At 37.0% G+C, this 22528-nt stretch overlaps 1 protein-coding gene across 3 annotated transcripts in view; it reads left to right on the top strand.

The window, feature by feature from the left end:
* OMA1 (OMA1 zinc metallopeptidase) overlaps positions 1-17883 on the top strand; it is a 66735-nt gene extending 48852 nt beyond the window's left edge. For all 3 annotated transcript variants that reach the window (XM_017877254.1, XM_017877255.1, XM_017877256.1), the window contains exon 9: positions 17428-17883. In XM_017877254.1, coding sequence (XP_017732743.1) covers positions 17428-17637 — 210 coding nt within the window. In that variant the 3' untranslated portion in view covers positions 17638-17883. The remainder of the gene's footprint in view (positions 1-17427) is intronic.
* Positions 17884-22528: the final 4645 nt, after the last annotated feature.

Raw genomic sequence — 22528 nt, forward strand, 5'->3', positions numbered from 1 at the left:
AGGATATGATTTATCATAAGAAAAATAAACATATAGTGGTATGCAGTTTGAAGGAAGATGAATCTGCATCTGGTTTGGGATAAGAAACTAATGCAAGATTTATTCATTCATTTATTTGATCAATATTTATTGATACTTATTGATAATCTATTCTGTATTCTATTGCTGGGGAATGAGCAAGGAACAAAACAGTCTGTTCTCTTGGAGTTAACATTCTAGTTAGGTAATGCAAATAAGAAACAAACATGTAGTATACCTAGCAATAATAAGCACTTTGGTAAAAAATAAAGCAGGTTAAAGGTATTAGAGAGGGGCGGGCAGCAGAGAAGGGGTACTAGTCTATGTTCTGTTGTCAAGGAAGGCCTCACTAATCAGAATCTGGAAGGAAGCATGGGAGCAAGTCCTCTAGCTGTCTGGAGGGAGAGAGAGCCTTTCAGGCTGAGGAAGCAGCTGATGCAGAGAACCTAAAGTGAATGTATGTTTGATGTGTTCAGGGAATAGCAAGGAAGACATTGGGGCTGAATGGAGTAAGGGAGGGGAAGAACAGTTCAAGATGAGGTGAAGGGGGACCAGACCATGAAGGATCTTCTAAGCCATTTTAAGGACTTGTCTTTCACTTTAAGTGATAGGGGAAGCTAGTTGAGGATATTGAGCAGAGGAATGACTTGATTTGACTCATGTTTTATTGTGATCACTGGCATTATTATGTAGAGAGTAGACTAGTAGGCAGGGAGATTATTTAGGAGACTTGTAATCCTGGTAGGAGATGATGGTGGCTTGGACCAAGGTATCTGGTAGCAGAAAATGGGGGAGAGAATCAGTCAGATTCTAGATATATTTTGAAAGGAGTAATGACAGGATTTGTTGGTAGTTTAGGCATACTTTGTACCTTTTGTGAGCATTGAGGACAGCCAAGCATGACTTCTTAACACCTATTTTAGTTTGTTCAGGTTGCTATAACAAAATATCATAGATTGGGTGGCTTATAAACAACAGAAACTTACTTCTCACAGTTTGGAAGGCTGTGAAGTCTTAGATCCAATTTCCAACAGATTTGGTGTCTGGTGAGGGCCCACTTCCCAGCTCATAAACAGCCATCTTCTTGTAACCTCACATGGTAGAAGGGGCAAGGGAGTTCTCAATAGCTTCTTTTATAAGGGCGCTAACCCATTCATGAGGGCTCCACCCTTATGACAATCACCTCCCAAAGGCCCTTACCTCTTGATACCGTTACACTGGGAGTTGGAATTCCAACGTACAAATTTTGGCAGGACACAAACATTCAGTTTACATCAGCACCTATCTTAACTAGATGTCATTTATATCCTTAATTTGAATAAAAAATATTTGAGAAAGAAGTAGCAGTGAAATTTACCTGATATAATATGTAGTAATTATTCCTCTTAAAAAGGCACTATAGGCATGGGACATTATGTATTTCATCAGTAACTGACTTGTACTGAGGATCACTGACTATAAGGTCCTTCATGCTATCCAAGGCCCCCGGGACTTTATTGCACCTGGGAGGCCTGGGCCTGTCTCTAAAGCAATAATAACAGTATGATTTTCTCTTGGATTTTTTCTTTGTATTTTTGCTCAATGAAATTCTAAAAATATGTGGTTTGTTTAATTAGATAATAAATTCTGTTAGCCAACTTTTCATGTGAAGACTTTCCTAAATTTTGAGTTGTCATTTCATCATCAAATTACTGAGCATCTTCAGAGAGGTAAAAACTGTGCTTTAGAGAAGTCTTTAAAATAATAATGAATTGATTAGTGAGTAGGAAGAAAAATGGCTAGAGAAACAAATGTTATTTGGGAGCCAATGATGAAGACAAAGACATGACACATTTTCTTCTAAAATAAACTATCCTAGTTCAGAAACTTAATTTGAAAACCTCATATAATTTCTTATATTCCCCACCCCAAGTGATTAAATTCAATTTGAAAGTAATAAAACTCTATTGCAATATTGGGAATAACTCAGTGGTTGAAGTGAAACTGATAGTACAAGGGTATATTGTTAATTAGAATACACAGTCATAACTCAAAGATTGGAATTCCCTATTATCATAGTCTAATTTCTGTAATGAAAGAAGGCAGTTTCTCAGGCAGTGTATAGAATTATGTGAGTCGATATACTACTACTACATTTTATTTATTTATTTATTTATTTTTGAGACGGAGTCTTGCTCTGTCGCCCAGGCTGGAGTGTGGTGGCACGATCTCAGCTCACTGCAAGCTCCGCTTCCCACGTTCACACGTTCACGCCATTCTCCTGCCTCAGCCTCCGGAGTAGCTGGGACTACAGGCGCCTGCCACCTCGCCCGGCTAGTTTTTTGTATTTTTTTAGTAGAGACGGGGTTTCACTGTGTTAGCCAGGATGGTCTCGATCTCCTGACCTCGTGATCCGCCCGCCTCGGCCTCCCAAAGTGCTGGGATTACAGGCTTGAGCCACCGCGCCCGGCCTTACTAATACTACATTTTAAAATTATATTTTATGTAGCATGCTCTAGTGAGTATGTTATGTTGTACCTAAGGCTCCTGTCCTTTGACATCTCTAGCAGTATGGTGAAGTGATGATCCCCTCAAAGGCAGTTGAGAATACAGCACTAGAGAGCACAGACAAGTCCAGGCCAGAGATGAAGATTTCAGAGTTTCAGAGTCATCTAAACAGAAGCTATAGTTGAAGCAATGAGAATGGATGAGTTCATGTAGGAAGTGATTAGAGAAAAAGATCAAAGTAACAGTATTACATATTTTCCACATTTAATGGATGGGAGGAAGACAGAGCCTGTGTTGGATCAGATTCATAGGAGGAGAACCAAGAAAGCAGGATTCTGTGGTTCTGTGATTAGAACACAAATTTTGGCCATTGTGATTTTTAAACTTTAGCTTATTTAAGATTGTGTATTTTTATTTCTTATTGGATCCCTTGCATATCGTCACAAAAATGTATTGTTTCTTACTATAAATGTATTGTTTCTTCTTAAAAAACTACTAATCCTATTGGATCAGGGCCCCACCCTTCAGACCTCTTTAAACCTTAGTTACCTCCTTTTAGGCCTTATTTCCAAATATAGTTACACTGGAGGTTGGGACTTCAAAATATGAATTTTAGAGGAACACATGGGTCCTTAGCAGACAGTTATGTTTGAGCAGAGATGGGAGGGGTGCAGGAATAGCAGTGTAAAATGGGGTCATTCAGCAATCAAAGAAGGTTTCATTGAGAAGCTGATACTTGAACACAAACTTGAAATAAGTGAAGGAGCCAGGCTTGTGGCTGTCTTGGGGAAGGGTACAAGGCCATGGGGCAGGAGCAACAACAAGAAAACCAGTGTGGGTGGAATGGGGTGAGCAAGAGAAGGAGGAGGGCGTGGGCCTGTGGCTTTTGTTCACAGAGATGGGACACTAGTGGAGGGATTTGAGCAGAGGACTGGAGGAGTGACAAGGTCACTTATGTTTGAAAACAATGTGATCTACAACTCCTGCAAAGTACCGTAATATAATTTTGGATCATTTTACCATAGTATATTGTTCAGAAAATAGATTAGTTCCTTTCTTGCTTTGTTTTTAAGTCAAGATAACACATCACATTAGAAAAAAAAGCAAATCTTTGCTTTTTTAAATGTGAATTTCAAGATAAATCATGTATAAATTGCCTAGTTAAATATGATCTTGTGATCCATTAGCATTTAAAAAGGATAAATACAGGTTTGTAGCAATTATTACTTGTAGTTAATAAGCTGATATGTTATAATTTTATTGACTTGAAATAATCAGTTAAACACATATTACACATATTACACATATTTTGGTTATCATAACAACTTGGGTGAAAAAATGAAGAGAGATGTATCAATTTGTTGATGTTTAATAGTATGACAGTTTTAAAATTATAGTTAGACTGTTCAGACTTTATGTATATTATAATTTGTCCTTGAAAGAGACACCTTATTTAACTTTTTTCTGTAAAGATTGTTATAAAATATGAATAGATGTGAATATGAGATATCTGCTTCAAAGATTTATTTTAAAACTGAAAATATTTAGACTGAATTTCTTATCTCCACTTCACTTATGAACCCTGTTTCTCTCCGCCATCCCCTCTTTGTTGGGTGAAGGGTATAGAGAATGATAGAATGTATAGGAAAAATATTTAATTTGAACTTACTCATTGTTTATGGTTATGTTTATAATCATAATTTGAATAGGATATATATTTGAATGTTTTAGAGCTTTCAATTCTGGCTTTATTCAGAAACTTTAAAAAATCTTTATCAAATTCACTTCATTCAATTTTTAGATACCAGAATCACTTGATGGCTGCATTCATATTAATCTCCTTTTATTCTGAATCCTTTACACTTTCAGGAAGCCAGGGATTTGAACTCATGTAAATCATTCTTATACATTTATAATTGGACAAAGTAAATGAATAAATCATTAATATTATACATCTCATGAGCAGAAAATATGAGAGTGTTTAACATTGAAGTGAAATGTCGTTGGCCAGTGTGCACAAACATACACTGTTCACCTTACAGAATTTCATTTTGTCTGACATAAAGAATGTTGAGGAAAAGGCAAATATCATAGCAGCTACTGTAATTGAATTGGCCTGTGAATCATATAAAGCCAGGAAGCCTGACAGTAACATTGTCTAAACCCTTAAAAAAAACATTATGGTGCATGCGATGTGTATCTACTTGAGGCTGAAATGAATGGGCTATTAGAAAAAATTGCTTTTGAGGGGAAAGGGGAAAGGATTGATATTTTAGAAAACATGCTAAAAAATAAAGATGATTTTTTTCCCCTTGAAATGTCTTGCTTTCTGTTTTCAAAGGAAGCTTTTAATCCAGTCATAAAGACTCTCTGGTATTAATTTTTTTCCATTTTTTTCTTTTTTTTTTCAACTTTTATTTTTTGTGAATAAATATTTGATGTTTTACTTGATATGTAATACCTGTCAGAATACTGATGTGTATTAGCAGTTGTTTCGTAAATCCTTTGTTGTTACTGGGAATAAGTATAGCCAGTTTTTTTTTTAAAATATGAGTGTTTATTTTTTATTTACTTTAATTTTTTAAATTGTATATGTTTATGGAGTCCAGCGTGATGTTTCAATATCTGTATACATTGTGTAATGGTTAAATTAAACCAACTAACATATTCATCACCTCACATATTTGTTTTTTGTGGCAAGAATGTTTAAAATCTATTCTCTTAGCAATTTTCAAATATAGAGTACATTTTTATTAACTGTAGTAACAGTGCTGTATAGCAGATCTCCAGAAGCTACTTCTCCTAACTGAAACTGTACTTTTTAGTATCTATCTATCTTATCTATCTATCTAGCTATCTAGCTAGCTAGCTAGCTATCTGGAGTCTGGCTTTGTTCCCCGGGCTGGAGTGCAGTGGTGCGATCGTAGCTCACTGCAGCTTTGAACTCTTGGGCTAAAGCAGTTCTCCCACTTCAACTCTCCAGAGTAGCTAGGACTATAGTAATGTGCCACAATGCCTGGCCTTTTTTTTTTTTTTTTTTTTTTGTAGAGATGTGGCCTTGCTGTGTTGCCCAGGCTGGCAAAGCTTCATACTTTTTGACCAACACCTCCCCATTCCTACTCTCCAATCCCCAGCCTGTGGTAATCATTATTCTACTCACAATTTCTCTGAGTTGGACTTTTTTAGATTCCACATGTAATTGAGACCATATAGTATTTTTCTTTCTGTACCTGGCTCATTTCACTTAGCATAATGTCCTCCAGATTTATCCATACTGTTGCAAATGATAGGATTTTAATCATGTTCATATTTAGGAGTAGTTGATTATCAAATGTTTTTATAGGTTTGTTTGAAAACCTTTCCTAATTATTTTATCATTCCAGAGGATAATTGCCCTATGTCAAGGTGGTCTTAATTTTTAATTTTTTATGTTTATTTACTTTAAATTATTTACTTCAGTTATTTATACCTATTTACTTTAGAACACTTCAAAAACTAGTCAGACTCCAATTTCCATTGCAGTGTTTGTGAAAGGAAATTAAATGAATTAAACAATAATTTTTTTAAAAGGTGAAATCATGAATCATTCAAATATAAAATGAACACATCTCTGAGATTTTATTTAACTCATTAATGAGGGAAACTGTAATATGTTACAACTAGTTCAAAAGAGAATTCAAGAAACATACATATATAGACAATAAGGAATGCCGAAATGACTTAGAGATTTCCTTTGTAGAGTTTTTGTTCTGTTAATAAGTAGCCATGTAGGCATTATCCTTGTTGTATTTCTTTTCTGTCTTTTAAAGTAGTTACCTATTATTCTCACTATTTTCTGTTAAATCTATTGCATAATGAGTCTTTGGATTAGAGTCATTGACACCTAACTCCTTAGGCCTTCTGAAAAGTATATGTTTGCTTTTAGAAATTAAGGGAGAGAGTTGGAAATAGAGGTGGTAATAAAGTGACGAGTTTCATTTTCCAGGAGAAATATTTAAGATTTAAACCTCTCATGAGCCATGTAGAACTAAAACATAGTTGTAAAATCAAGAGTGAAGTTATAGGAATGCAAAAATGGTAGAGAAGAATGGAAGACAATGGAAAAGATTTTTTTTTTTAAGTTTTAGTTTTACTATTATTATAAATGTTTAAAACACATGTCAAGATAGAGAATAATTTGAATAGCTTAATGAGTCCCTATTTTTCACTCACTGATATTGAACAGGATAATCCTTTTGTACACTTGCTTCATCTGTCCCATCTCTCTGTTTTTCCCAGAAGTATTTTGATATAAAGCCCAGATATCAGGGCTTTATAGGGGAGGAAAAAATCATTTTCTGTCTATGCTTCATAGTTCTTAGTTGAGATGAACCCCTGTATTAAAAGACAGATTAACAAGAGGTAAATGGGAGTTTATTAACAGGTATACTTCCTGTATACCTGGGAGATACCCACGGCATGAATAATTCTCCAAGAGGTGGCTTTGAGTTCAGGCATAAATACCATCGTCAGCTGAAACAAAGACAGAAGGGTGTAGGGAAAGCCAGGTTGTAGAGAGGTGGTCAGGAAAAGCACAGTGAGCAAGGGTAAGGTTTGTTATGTAGATTGTACCTTCTTTGTTGATAAGAGTTTCCAGTGATTTAGAGTCATCCTTCTCTTCCTGGTACAGAGAGGGAGACACACTTAGAGATTTCCTGTATAGATACATTTTTCTGAGAAAAGGGTAACTTCTTCCTGTTTTCAGAACTTCCCCTATGTCTGCTGTTTCCCAAAATAATTAGTAGAAAATAACTCTTACGCTCAAGAGGCATATTTGGGGTGGCATAGTCTGGTCTCCTGGAGTCATACTTGGGAATGATATGTCCTGCACTCCATCAACTTTAGTATGCATTTCAGAAAGTAGTATCATTTTCTTCCACAATCATAACATTATCATGCCTGAGGAAACTCATAGTGATTTCTTAAAATTAAATATTCTGTCTACATCAGAGTTCTGTATCTCAACGGTTTTACAGTTGACCTGTTTAAATTAGGATACTTCATGATCCACACATTGCATTTGGTCCTTATGTCCCTAAAGTCCTTTTGACTTTAGAACAGAACAGTGCCCCCCTCCCTTTTGTTTTGTTTGTTTTAAAACTTGTCATTGAATTGTTGAGTATATATAATACCACATTGTAGATTCTGGGTTTACTTGATTGCTTCTTCATGGTATTTCTAACTTGTTTCTATGTATACCTGTAAATAGAAGTTAAATTTTGGGAATGGTATTTTATAGGTGATGCAGCTATGCTTCAAAGTGCTTTGTGTTGGAAGTCTCTTAATACCTGGCTGCCCCACATTTGGTGATGCTGAAGGCCATCAGGGAGTTGGATGGTGATGGCCTGGTTCTTTGTTTGTAAAGGTGGTTTTCTTCCTTGTGGCCAGCAAGTGATTGTGGGGTGATAATTTAGCACCCCCCTGCAAATAATCAGTTTTCAAACAACCTGAGAAGTGTGCCTTCAGGAGAAATCTATGTAGAATCTATTTAGAACTCAGACCAGCCAAATTATGAATAAAAGATGTTGCAGACACTTTTCTCTTATTTAAGAGTAGATTTAAGAGGTAGGTAAGAGAGACTTTTAAAAAATCAGAACGGTAAGTGTACAAGAGTTGGAAGAACAGAGTTGAAAGGAAAAATGAGGGTAATCTTATTTAAAAGAGTATTGGATATCTAAGTATCTTTAATAACTCTACAAGGACCCTCATGTAAACTAAATTCAGCAATAGCAACACAAAACAAAGCCTCTGAAATATTCATTGTTCCCCAGTGAGATAAGTTTTAAAGAGCAGAAATATGAAAAACAAAATCAAATCTCAGGTCAGACTTAAAAATGTTACTTTATGGGAGAGGCCGGGCAAGGTGGCAAGAACATAGAAGCAATGCCACTTGAAGCTGGCATGATAAGGTTGATTTAGCTGCACTGAAAGTGACAGAAGCTGAAAGAACATCTTTACAAATGTAAGATAAATCCATTTCAGAAAATTGTTAAACTTGTGAATTCAGCAGAGAAGCTGTAAAACTTTCGGTGGAGGCTGTAACGAGCAGAATTGATACCCCAGAGCAAAGACTCACTGATGCGGAAGATAGAGGAACATAGCACAACCAAATTAAAAAGCCCAAAGCAAAAAAAAAAAAAAAAAAAATGTCTAAAAAAATGAAAGAATATTGAAAAGGCACCAGGAAATCCAAGCTGCATTTAACAGTGGGAAAGATACATTCGTTCGTTTGTACATGTCTTCATTTCTTTGATTGTGGTTTCTATATCACATTTTTTAATTTAGGTAACATTTCTTAAGATGGATTTTTAGGAGATTCCCAGAGTATCATCCATGAGAAGCCCTGAAATGACAATGCTTAGATATTTAAACTTATGAAGTGTTTAATCTTCATTGCAAAGACAGGCTCTTATAAGCTACTTAGGTAAAAAGACAAAACTTAAAGACATAGAAGAGTAAGAATGACTTTGGACCTTGCTTTTCGTAAGTATAAGGAAGATGTTTCTTTCCTTGTAAGTTCTTATACTTCTTGCTGTTGGAGGAAGTGTAAGAGTTGAGGAGAAAAGAAACAAAACAAACAAAAAACAGTGGAACTAATACACTTTGGTGTGATATCTAGAAAAACTAACTTTTTTTTATGATAGAAGATCCTTAGTAAGTGAAACACATAGAACAATATGTCAGTGAAGTGCTCGGTTGCAACAGTGCTGTTTCCAGAGTCTACTAACCATCAGGAGTTAGATAAAATATACAGTTTTGTTTGTTTGTTTAAATATAATTGTAACTAGCTTGCACCCTGCCATTCTTAGAAAACCAGGGATCAAGTAAGGAACTACCAAATGATTCAGCTGAATAGTATGAAAAATAAATTTTAAGTGGCATAAGAATTTTAAATCCTAAAAAAAGGAATGTATTTTCAAATACACATCTTTCATGAAAATATTGATTATAAAACTTGGACAAAAATATCTGTACATAATATAAAAATGTTATGTTCCACTCATAAGTGGGATCTAAGCTATGAGAATGCAAAGGCATAAGAATTATACAGTGGACTTTGGGGACTCAGGGGAAACAGTGAGAAGGGGGTGAGGGATAAAAGACTACACACTGGTGCTGGGCATGGTGGCTCACGCCTGTAATCCCAGCACTTTGGGAGGCCGAGGCAGGAGATCACCTGAGGTCTGGAGTTCAAGACCAGCCTGACCAACATGGAGAAACCCTGTCTCTACTAAAAATACAAAAATTAGCCAGGTGTGGTGGCGCATGACTGTAATCTCAGCTACTTGGGAGGCTGACGCGGGAGAATTGCTTGAACCCGGGAGGCAGAGGTTGCAGTGAGCTGATGTCGCGCCATTGCACTCTAGCGTGGGCTACAAGAGCGAAACTCTGTCTCAAAAAAAAAGACTACACATTGGGTACAATGTACACTGCTTGAGTGATGGGTGTACCAGAATCTCAGAAGTTCCTATTGGAATGATAAATAAATAAATAAATAAAAAGTTATGGTTCCAATCATCAGAACATAGTATAGTAAAATTAATACAACAAAAATTAAAAGATGGATAACCACATGAAAATTAAAATTCTGCACATGTAAAGCAAGAGAGAAATCTATGATGATAAGAGGATGCCTTAAAATCAATGAACTTTATAATGTAGTTATATTTTCACGAGTGTTTACTAAATCTGTATTTAAAGAAAATTTTATCAGTTTAAATATCTATATTAGAAAAAGAGAAAAGAAATATAGAACAATAAGTGTCTCAAATAGGGTAAATATAGTTAATAAAATTAAGCAGAAGTAAGCAAAATGACAGTTCTTTGGGAAATTTAGTCAAAGTCACAATCATTAGATTAGTTAGACGAAGAGTAAAATGTAAATAGGATCAGGAGAAGAGGTATGGTAACATGCAAGAAAACCAAAATATTTGAGAGAATGTTATTTTTAGTTAGATGATGTTAATTATTAGCTCGGATCAAAATCAGAAGTAATTAAAGTGTATGTGTGTTGGGGGGGGAGGGGAATTGCCAGAGTGGTTGCAGCTAGGAGTAGAAATTATAGCTAGAATGAAGCTTCTCAAATTAATTTTAGAAAGAAGTAAGGTATAAATAAATCAAATTTTAAAAACTATATTAGAACCCATGGAGTCATAATAAATTAGCAAAGAAAAGGACGCCAAGCCCTGATGGGATTTAATCTGGAGAATTTTTTCAAAAATTCAGAGAACAATTGCCTAGTTACTAATTAGTTCTACCTTCAAAGTATAGAAAGGTATGTTATTAAGTTTCTGATTCATTTACGAGCATAAATGATTTTGTTTTGACAATTTGATAAAAACAATAACTTTAAAAGAATTTATGGGCTGGGGTCATTAATTGACAATATGATATTACATTATAGTAATTATTTACTATGAGCAAGTTAATTATCCTCAGATGCATGAGCAGCATCATAAAAGAAAAGCTATTAAAACAGAAGAGGAAATTTAAGACTCATCTTCAATTCCTCTTTCCTTCACTTCCGTATCCTATTCATGAAAAAATCTTCTTGACTGCCTCAACAAGTACATTAAGAATCCATGCCCTTCTCAACTTCACCACTGCTCCTTTCCCAGTAAAAGTCACCATCATCTCCTCCCACGTTACCCAGTCATTTCCTGTTGCCACTTTTCACCTCATGATGTCACGTTTCACCTCAACTCCTAACAACCTATTTTCAGTATGTAGCCAGAGTGATCACTGTAATGTCCTTTCCTTGGTTAAAACCCTCTAGTGACCTCTCATCTTATTCCATAACTTAGAATAAAAATCCAGACTCTTCCTAGGTCTTCCAGTCACATAATTTGGCCACTGCCTACCTCACCAACTTCACCACATGCCCCTTTACTTAGGCTTTCCTTGGTCAAGGAAACATACAAGACCAATGTATGTTCCCCATCAAGCTAGTGTCCTCCTTACAGCTCCTCTACTTGCTGATTTCTCTGTCTGAAACATTCTTCCCTCAGTTCTTTAGGCAAATGTCACTGTCCTGGGGAGGCTTTCTCTGATCTCACAATCTCAAATTGCCTCCCTTCCATGTACTCATTGTCCGTCCAACACACCTCACTCTTTAGTTTCTTCATGTACTTAACTAAAATTACCTTATTTGTTTATTGTCTTTTACCCTAGAGTGTAAGGCCTGTGTACACTGCTATATCCATAGTACCTATGACAAGTTGAGATGCTTAGTGAATATTTGTTGTGTTTTTTTTTTTTTTTTTTTTTTTTGAGACGGAGTCTTGCTCTGTCGCCCAGGCTGGAGTGCAGTGGCGCGATCTCCACTCACTGCAAGCTCCGCCTCCCGGGTTCATGCCATTCTCCCGCCTCAGCCTCCCAAGTAGCTGGGACTACAGGCGCCCACCACCACACCCAGTTAATTTTTTGTATTTTTAGTAGAGACGGGGTTTCACCGTGTTAGCCAGGATGGTCTCGATCTCCTGACCTCGTGATCCACCCACCTCGGCCTCCCAAAGTGCTGGAATTACAGGCGTGAGCCACCGCGCCCGGCCGTGAATATTTGTTAAATTATTGCACGATGTGTGATAATAGGCAAGATAAGCAATGTAATAGTGGGTGAAAAATAGAAAAATTGGCAGTAGAATTGAACAGTACTTCCACTCCCTTATAGACATTTAACATGTAGGAAATTAATAGGTGGTAACGGGAGAAAGATGGTCACAGGAAATAGTCATATAAAGATAGCAGTGGTCTTAGGGGTCTTGGGTTTTAATTCTGACTCAGCCATATAACTTGGAGAAAGTTACCTAATCCAACCTTTAGTTTTCTTCATATGTGAAATCAGGATAGCAATATCTCCTGGATGTTGGATGTACATACTTGTGCATTTCTGTAGGTAAGGTCCTGCTGCCTTCTCTCCCTTGTCCCTCTTTCTTTGGCATAGACACTTTAATGGTAAGTGTTTTATGCCAGGCCCAAGATTTCAAAAGTGGTTCAAATTCCAATGTCAATTTAGATGTGTAAAATACCTCACACAGTGAAAGGTACATAGAAAGTGGACAGTAGATGTTAGTTTCTTTCACTTGTAGTCTTTAGGCTGGCTAATTCTGTATTTAACTTCAAATCTTCCTCAGGAGTCTCAGAACCATATATTCTTGCTATTAGAATACATTCCTGCTTTTTCTTAAACCATAAACTCCTAAGAGTATTTTCTCTATGACATTTATCATAATGATGTATTCATAGCTGGTGTTCTATAAATGTTTGTTTAAAATTTAGCATGCGTTTGTTAAGTGCCTATTATGTTCAATGCATGGAGTTAAACACAGAAAACAAAGTAAAGGAAGTGGAAAGACATATTCTAGCTATATGGTAGGAAAATTTTGCTCATTTTTGAAGAGAGGAAGGTATATTTAATAAGATAGATTAGAATTTATAAAAATAAAAAGACATTGGCACCCTGAAATGTATAAAATGAATGTGGAAAGGAAAGGAAAAAAGAAAAAATAAGTTACCAAGACATCCGATAAAATCTTACTGTGCAAAATAGATGAAGATTTGATAGAAATATGTATGGTCATAACACGATTCTGCTTGATAGATAGTTGGAGAGGAGAAGCAGTTCACACATGAAGGAGTGGTGATAGAAAACCTGTATGAAGAATATATAGTATTTCTAGCAATTAAAGAAACCTAGCTCAGACATCTCCAAAGTACGTTTATTCAGTAAAAATTTACTCAAAAAACATCATGTGGTGCAAAAAAGCATGAGCACAAAAGCATGTAGGGCAAAAGCAGTAAAACAAATCAGGTTTTAAACCCAGCTTTTTTACTTCCAGGCCAACTTTTTTTTTTTTTTTTTTAAATAATAGACTCTGTTTTATTTTTAGACTCTAAAGCCTCAACTTTTAGGTTGAGTAGAAGGTATAGAGATTTCCCTTATATATCTGCCCCCCGCATACTCACAGCCTCCCATACCGTCAAAATCCCATGCCAGATTGATAATATTAGTTACAATTGATGAACCTATGTTGACCCATCATTATCACCCAAAGTCCATTAGGATTCACTCTTGGTGCTGTACATTCAGTGCATTTTGATAAATGTATAATGACATGTATCCACCATTATAGCATCATGCAGAGTAGTTTCACTCTCATAAAAATACACTCTGTGCCTACTCATTCCTCCCTCCCTCTAGCCCCTGGCAACCACTAATCTTTTTACTGTCTCCATAGTTGTGCCTTTTCCAGAATATCATATAGTTGGAATCATGTAGCCTTTTCAGATTAGCTTTTTTTCTCTCAGCAATATGCATTTAAGGTTCCTCATATCTTTTCATGGCTTGATAGCTCATTTCGTCTTAGATCTGAATAATATTCTTTTGTCTGGATATCCCACAGTTTATCCATTCACCTGTCGAAGGACATCTTGGTTATTTCGAAGTTTTAGCAAATATAGCTCTTAAAAACATTGATCAAGCCAGCTTTTTGTTCCTTGCCTGGCATTTAACTTCTCTGAGACTCAGTTTCCTCATCTGTAAAATTGAACTGATATTTTCTAAAGATTCTGAGGTTTGAAATTCTGTCGTTATCTACATAAAAGTCATGAAATCTTATGTGAATAACTGTGAATAACTCAAGTATGCCTGTATTGCTGGTGACATTAAAGGTTGATAAGGCCTTTCTGGGTAGAACACAGTTTGGTCCTATATAACAAAAATTATAATCTACCTGCACTTACTCTTTGATCAGATCATTCTGTTTTGGTTGTTAGACTTCACATAACTCCAAATGGAGGTGAGAAAATAAGATTTTTTTAAACAAAGATTTTTATAGCAGGGTAATTTATAAAAGCCAAATAGACACAACCATGGGGACAATTCTAATGCCCAGTAATGGAGAAATACAAAGTAACTTACATCAGGGCAGGGACCATGACTATTCTGACTGATGTGTACCTAGCACTTTACTCACTGTGGTGTTCTAAATATTTATTATATTAAAAAGACTGAATAAGAGAATTTAAGAAAAATAGAAGAGTTTTTACTGAATACACAGAGATCATAGGGGATGGCATCCTATTCCTCTCTTTGTTGCTTTGCATCTCTCATTGCCACACTCAGCTGTGCCAGCTGTTACCTGCTGGAGTCTGTACTCTCCCCCTTTACTGATCCCAGTGCAGTGCTTAGACATAGGCACTACACTGATATAGCAGCCATGACAGGTAAACTCACTTGGGAAAGAAAATTAACATGATTGTAAAGGAGCTAATGCAAGAGTGACCATACGTCCCAGTTTTGCGGAGACAGTCTTGGCTCATGCCTGATGTCTCAGTGCAAATCTCACTAGCATCTCCTTTCATTCTCAAAGGTATCCCCGTTTGGACAGTAGGTCACCATTTAGCTGAGGGTCTGATTTTCTGTTTACTTAAGTGCTGTACGTGCTATAGTTGGGAAACATTTTCTTTTTATGTCAATTCAGTTTACTTAAACATTTCCTTAACACTCAGTAGATATAAGGAACATCTTAAATCTGCTGTGAAATACAAAGAAAAATAAGACAAGGCCAATGCCACTGAAGAATTTCATATTAAGTAATGCTTTTTCAAACTCTCTAGCTTACCTTAATGGTAACTCATAGCCTCATGAGAGCTAGAAGTGCTCCTAGACCCAAGCTTCTGCCCTGACCCCATTCACTTAGAGGACGTCTATCTGGCTCGTCTCTGACTACAAGTCCCCCTCTCCTGTGGGACTCAATGAAATGTTTGCATAGAAGAACCTGTGCCCCTACCACACCCAACTCAGGGTATCTGGGATAATGGAATTCCTTGCCCAAACATGTTTGAACTTGCTGTCAGGGCCCATGTGGACCTCTTCCTTGAACACATGCACACAAGGCCCTTTTCAGTGCCAGATAAGCTAGGACTGGGAGAGGGGCAGGCTAGTGTCAACAGCTACACAGTAAGCTCCCTACAGTCTTACGTGTTCTGAAATTCAAGAATTCTAATTTTGTACCTGGACTTCCAGGTAATTTCGAATGTGTGTTTCTCAAAGTAGAAGAATAGAACAGATTTTATGTAGTAATGTATTAGCTTGACTTACTGCTTTTAGGTGTTTAGAAACATGGTATCTGGGCCTCCATTTTCATTCTTGCCATGGATATTAGAGGCAGGCTGTTTAGAGTAAAACTTAAAATCCTTAGCATGACCTTAGCGTGAGGTCCTACATAATCTGCTCCTTTCCTCCACCCTGCTCCACTTAGCTGTACCTGCTTCTTCACTGTTCCAAAACACCCCAGGCACACTCCCATCTCCATTGTGCTCGCAGCTCCCTCTTGGAATGGTTTTTCCCTAGGTTGCCACATGGTCTCAGGACATGCCTCATGTCCTTCAGGTCTGTCCCCCTCTTGACCCCCCAAATCATTATCTTACCAGTGAGGCCTTGCCTGGATAGTCTTTCTAAGATTTTACCAGTCCCCCAAACATTGTCTCCTTTACTGCCTTATTTACTTCCCTTAAGACACATCAGTATCAGAAAGCCAGAAGTAGTAAAAAACTAAATTAACTTTTTCTCCTAAATGTCTTTCTTTTAAAACTCCTTAAATATTGAGACTATTTTTCCTTAAAAATTATTTTACTTCTTATATCTTAAAATTATCCATATACCCACTTTGAAGAGTTAAATAGTTCTAAGGCTAGTTACTTAAATCGGCAGCCAGTCCTCCGACTCTGCCATCCGTTTCAGGGATAACTATGTCCAGTTCTATTGGATGATTTGTTTAGTATTTCCCATTGTGTCTAAATAACATGCTTATGTTGCTACGTTCTAACTTCAATTTTGGGCCTTACTTATTTTCCACTGTACAGGATGAGACGTAAGCCCTCTCTTTCCAGTGTCACACCCTGTGCATGCACACACCCATGCAGCTCTCCCCTTCTCAGTATGATGAATTGTACTTTTTGGTTTCATCAAGATTTGGTATTTTCAACTGTAAGCACTAGTCCTAGCTGAGCCCCATAGTACACCGTGATTACTTTTCCTTCCTTTGCAATGTTTTATTCTCATGCTGCTACTAAAACATACCTGAGACTGGGGAATTTATAAAGGAAAGAGGTTTAATTGATTCCCAGTTCCACATGGCCGGGGGTGAGGGAGGGGGGGTTGCTTACAATCATGGTGGAAGGCAAATGAGGAGAAGAGTCATATCTTATATGGCAGCAGGCAAGAAGGCGTGTGCAGGAGAACTGCCCTTTATAAAACCATCAGATCTTGTGAGACTTAATCACTATCATGAAAACAGCATGGGAAAGACCTGCTCCCGTGATTCAGTTACCTCCCGTGACATGTGGGAATTATGGGAACTGCAATTCAAGATGAGATTTGGGTGGAGATATATCCAAACTGTATCACTAGGTTATTATCATCAGTTTTACCCAACACTGTATCAGTTATATATATCTTTTTTCAGTATATTCAGTCATCTATATTCTGCAGTTTTCTTTTTCTTGAAAAAAAAACTCTCATAGAGTCTTTTAAAATCTGAATGATTGTTCTCAGGTCGGCTAGAGTTTAACTGAAACCATAGAGGTATCTCTAAGATTTGTTTACCCTCAAAACAGCATTTGGGCAGTGGTTACAGATTATTAATACTATCGTTGTTGTTGTTTTTAAAATAATACTATTTGACCAAATCATGAAAACAACTGTTCACTGTGGATTTATCAGTGGTTCCCTTTTATGTGTCATAATCAAGATACCTTTTATTAAAAAAATACAGAATGCATTCTTTATTTGTCTTACATGGAACATATTACGGATTACTGAAACAATCTGAATACACTGATGTATATATAGTATTTTTTTATCTTATTATGTCTTTATAGGCTCTCAAAATTAGAGAGATGTGTAATTGCCCACCACTGTCTAAACCAGACCCTCGATTACTATTCAAACTCAGCATGGAGCATTTTCTTGAAGAATCAGAGAAAGAAGACCTAAATATCACAAAGAAACAGAAAATGGATACTCTTCCTGTTCAAAAACAGGAGCAAATACCATTAACATACGTAGTTGAGAAAAGAACTGGCAGTTGAATTAAAATTTATGAGACACAAGATATATGAAGAATGTTGCAGTCCTTATCATTTTATGTTACTTTTTAAAAAATGATGTTTGAAGTGAAAAAAAAAAGGATAGTCAGGGTCAAATCATGTATATTACAGATATTATCTAAATTCTTCTAGAATTTATTTTTCATGAAATATTGATATATTTTAATCTATGTTAAAATATCTTGAATGAGGAAAATGTCACAGAATAAATTTATATTACACATTTTACTCTGTCTTCTCCTTGCTTTTGATTTAGAAGGCAGACCCCTAGTGGATGAGAAATGAGCACATACAGTAGTTTTTATTGTAGAGAAGGTTTCAACTGAGCCTAAACTGGATTTCTAAGTCTGGGTGGTTATGATGAAGTAGGAAACAGTCTGAAGCTATCTTTTTGCAGGAAATAGTTTGCACCGGGGTGGGATTATGTGGAAAAGGGGGCCTCAGGATAGAGAATGTCCTTGTCTTCACCTGTGGATGACTGGAGAAAATGCTACTGGCAGAAGCCATTTTCATAGGGAGACAAAAGAAGTACAGTTTGCGGTTCAGATGACAAAGCAAGAAACAGAACTGGGAAGAAGGCATTTCCACAGAGACACAGCATGTTCCTGGTGCACTGAAGTCTTAACAAGGTTGTGTCATTTGATTGCTCCATGAGATTACCATTTGGGAATCTCTGGGGTTCCCAGAGAAGAAAAAGAGGCAAAGGCAAGGCACTGTCTCATCAAAAGAGGCTGAGGCAAAGCACCGTCCCCAAGTTGACCTTTCTGAGCCGCGGATATCAACAAGGGGACTGGAGGAAAACGACAAGAGAAGCAGCACAAGACATACCCCCAGTGGCGCCCAGAAATTGCTGCATTATATAAATGTGGAAATACGAGTTATTTAATATTTGTATTCCCAAACTAGTGAAGTCTAGTTATGCTTAGGTTATATTTCTAAGAAGGACATTTTTCTTGAAATACATTATATTAAATAAATATTTTCTTAGAGAATTAAAGAGGAAAGGGTCTACTTTGTATTGTGTACCTACTATGAACGGGGCCCTGTATTTATCTTTGTTCCATAACCCTACTAGTTTTTATTATTCTCACTTTACAATGACAAATAGGCTTGGAGAAGTTACATAATATACCCAATGTCTCTCACCTAGATAGAACAAAGCTGAATCTATCTGACTACAAATCTGTCCATTTTTTCACAACTCTCAGATATCTAAGACTAAGCTATCTTTTTTTCTTTTTTTCTTTTTTTTTTTTTGAGACAGAGTCTCGCTCTGTCGCCCAGGCTGGAGTGCAGTGGCCGGATCTCAGCTCACTGCAAGCTCTGCCTCCCGGGTTTACGCCATTCTCCTGCCTCAGCCTCCCTAAGACTAAGCTATCAAGAGAAGGAACAAACTATTCTCAGTTGTTCATTAGCTTCCCCACATATGGCTTCAATATAAGTAAAAATCTCATAATTATGAAATCAGGGACCACTTGTGTTTTCTGCAGGTTGATTTTATAGGTTCTCCTCTCAGACCCTTCTATCAAAATTGACATGAAAAGCTGAAGATGAGGCAGTGTAGGAGAGTAGAACCTCTCCCCCTGCCTGTGAAAGCCTGTGAAATCTCATTTGGGATGTGTCCTGACACTATTAAATCTTCTTAGACAAAATATCTAGTTGTTAAGAAGACAAGTTCAGTGGCTGCTTATGTTTCTTAGGGCTTATTATACATTACTTGTAAGGAATTTCCTGATCTGCTAAGACAACATTGGTCATGAAGAGATTCACATTAACTATTCTACATATAATCATTTTTTACACGCCTTGTGATTGGAGTATTGTAAAAGGCACTCGGTAACATATAAAGACACTTGGAGAATGTCACCTAAAGGTAAACAGTAAAACACAGCATTAGATTTTCCTGCAGATTTCCTAAGAAAACAATGTAGCAAAGACCTGTGCTTTCTTCCATCCCATTGTCACTTCTAATAGTGTTGTTCAGACTTGCTAGAAACATATATAAGTTGACACCATGTCAGAAAGAGCAGAGATAATATCTTTATAGTATATGAAAAAGACTTTTAACCAGTGGAATCAAATGTAAAAGGAATGTTACAGTTCAGCTCAATGTTTTAGAAGAAATTAAATAGCAGTTGAAATACAAGATGTGTGTGTGTGTGTGTGTGTGTGTGTGTGTGTATATATATATAATTTTATATGGAAATAAGCTCTATGTTCTACACTTAGTTGCAGAACTACTTTGTTCCTGTCAATACTTTTCATGTGCCTATAGGATTTAGATGATAGGCTGGTTAACTTAGTTGTTAGGAGCATGATGCTAATAAATCCAAGATACAAACTCAACCTGATCTTTTCTATAATTCAGATAGTGTGAGACTATCCTCTAAAACTGAAGGACAGCATATATATTTACTGCTATATACTTATAATGCTTTGCACATTATAGGCATTCAACTAACATTTTATTGACACTGTACAATAATCATCTTCAAAGGATTGAAAAAAAGGAGAAACAATCATACTCTGTAAAATCTCTGCTTCTGTAGTTGTGGAACCCTGTACAAGTCACATAAACTCTCCAACCTTCATTTCTTAATTGTAAAATGGGGACAAAAAAAGTCCTCCTAGCTTGACCAATGACCAAGTGAAATGATATACTTAAAGCATTTAACACAAAGTTAAGAGCTGCAAATGTAATATAAATTGTTACCATATACTGAATGCATACTTTGTACTATTAATCCATTTTCACACTGCTATAAAGACATACCGGAGACTGGGTAATTTATAAAGAAAAGGGATTTAATTGACTCACAGTTCCACATGGCTGGGGAGGCCTCAGGAATCTCACAATCATGGCGGAAGGGGAAAAGGCATGTCTCACATGGTGGCAGGCAAGAAAGAGCAAGCAAGAGCAAGGAAAACTGCCCCGTAAAACCATCAGATATGGTGAGAACTCACTATCAGGAGAACAGCATGGAGGAAACTGCCCCTATGATTCAATCACTTACCTTTCTTGACACATGGGCATTACCATTTGAAATGACATTTGGGTGGGGACACAGAGTCAAACCATATCAACTATGCATGGTGCTAAGCATTTTTCAAGCACTGTCGAACCCCACAGCGACCCTATTTATGGTAGGCATTCTATTCTACTATGCCCTGTTATCATGAAACTGAAGTTTAGAGGGGTAAGGGAAGTTGCTCAAGGTTACATGGTGTATTTCTTAGGTTTTTTACTTGCAAGAACAGAGAAACCAACACAAACCCAACCAAGAAAATTTGTTGCCTCAACCTAACAGAAAAGCCCAGAAGTATGCTGCTTCAGGCACAGTTTAATCCAGGGGATCATGATAATTGTCAGAGCAAGGGCTCCTTTTCTTTGCAATCTTTCTCAGCTGTTCCCTGGTAATATCAAGATGGCTGCCAGCAGCTCCCAGGGTTGCATGCTTTCACATCCAGCTGGATGTGTGACTGACTCACACCCCAACTATTGAAGCAAAGCCTTTAACACTCTAACTGCACCCCTGAAGCAATCGCCTGGCAGGGGATGGCATTATCTTGATTGGCTTGGACTTATCAGGATCCACCATTGGAGCTGAGGATGGGTACGAGTCAACACCACTCAAACAGAATGGCTACTGCATGGTGGGAGAGATACAACCACAGGGCTTACGAAGTAAGTGCCAGAACTAGAATTAAAACCTAATGTTTATCCTTTCAGTAGGCAAAGAAACACGATAGATCCCTTGACAATTTTATCTGAAATGACATTTAATATGATAAAAAAAGTAGCTTAAATTTTATATTGATATGATAGCAGATTTTCATTAGCATATTTGCTTTACTATTTACAAGGTTTTTTTGTTTGTTTTGTCTTGTTTTGTACTGAATTATATCCTCAAAACCAGCCTATGAGATTGAAAGGAGAAATGGCATTATTTACTCATGGGGAGAAAACTAAAGCTTGGAGGAATTAGGAAAGTGATCCAAGTATGCATTCAAGTAAATGGCTGAAATGGGGTTGGAACTAAGGAATTCACTGATTTGTAATCCAGTGTTCTTTCTGCAATACTGCATTCTTTGGAAAGGGAGCTGTTACCTCCACTTACCTGGAAACTGAAGCTCAAAAATATTAGTCAATGTGTGTCCAGCACTACTCACTTCTCAATGGCAGAACTGGTTCAAACCCTCTCATCTTCTGACTCCAAAGTCCGTCCTCTTCCTCCATGTACTGCCACTTCCATGAACAAATCTCATAGGAAGTGAGGATGAAAAATGTGCATTTCCTTCCACCCTTCACTTGTGAACAGCAGGGCCAACACTTCTTTTCCGTTATTTAAAAGCACCCATTTTAATAGTCTATGACAGATGGTAAAAATATCCATTTTAAGCATATGTATACATATGAAGGATGAAATTCCTGTTAATCACCTCGTAACATGGCATGTTTTGTTTTAGTTTGATTGTGTGTGTGTGTGGTGTGTGTGTGTGTGTGTGTGTGTGTGTATGTGTGTGTTTAACCTAACTCAACCAAGCACAGTGGCTCATGCCTGTTATCCCAACACTTTGGGAGGCCGATCACTTGAGGTCAGGAGTTTGAGACCAGCCTGGCCAACATGGTGAAACCTTGTCTCTATTAAAAATACAAAAATTAGCCAGGTGTGGTTGTGATGGCAGGTGCCTATAATCCCAGTTACTCGGGAGGCTGAGACAGGAGAATCACTTGAGCCCAGGAGAGGCAGAGGTTACAGTGAGCCGAGATCACGCCACTACACTCTAGCCTGAGTGACAGAGCAAGACTCAGTCTCAATACTACTACTAATAATAATAATTAACCTAACTCTATTAATCCATTACGGCTCCT

Source organism: Rhinopithecus bieti, unplaced genomic scaffold (assembly GCF_001698545.2).
Source record: "Rhinopithecus bieti isolate Rb0 unplaced genomic scaffold, ASM169854v2 scaffold_6380, whole genome shotgun sequence".
NCBI classification, from domain to species: domain Eukaryota; kingdom Metazoa; phylum Chordata; class Mammalia; order Primates; family Cercopithecidae; genus Rhinopithecus; species Rhinopithecus bieti.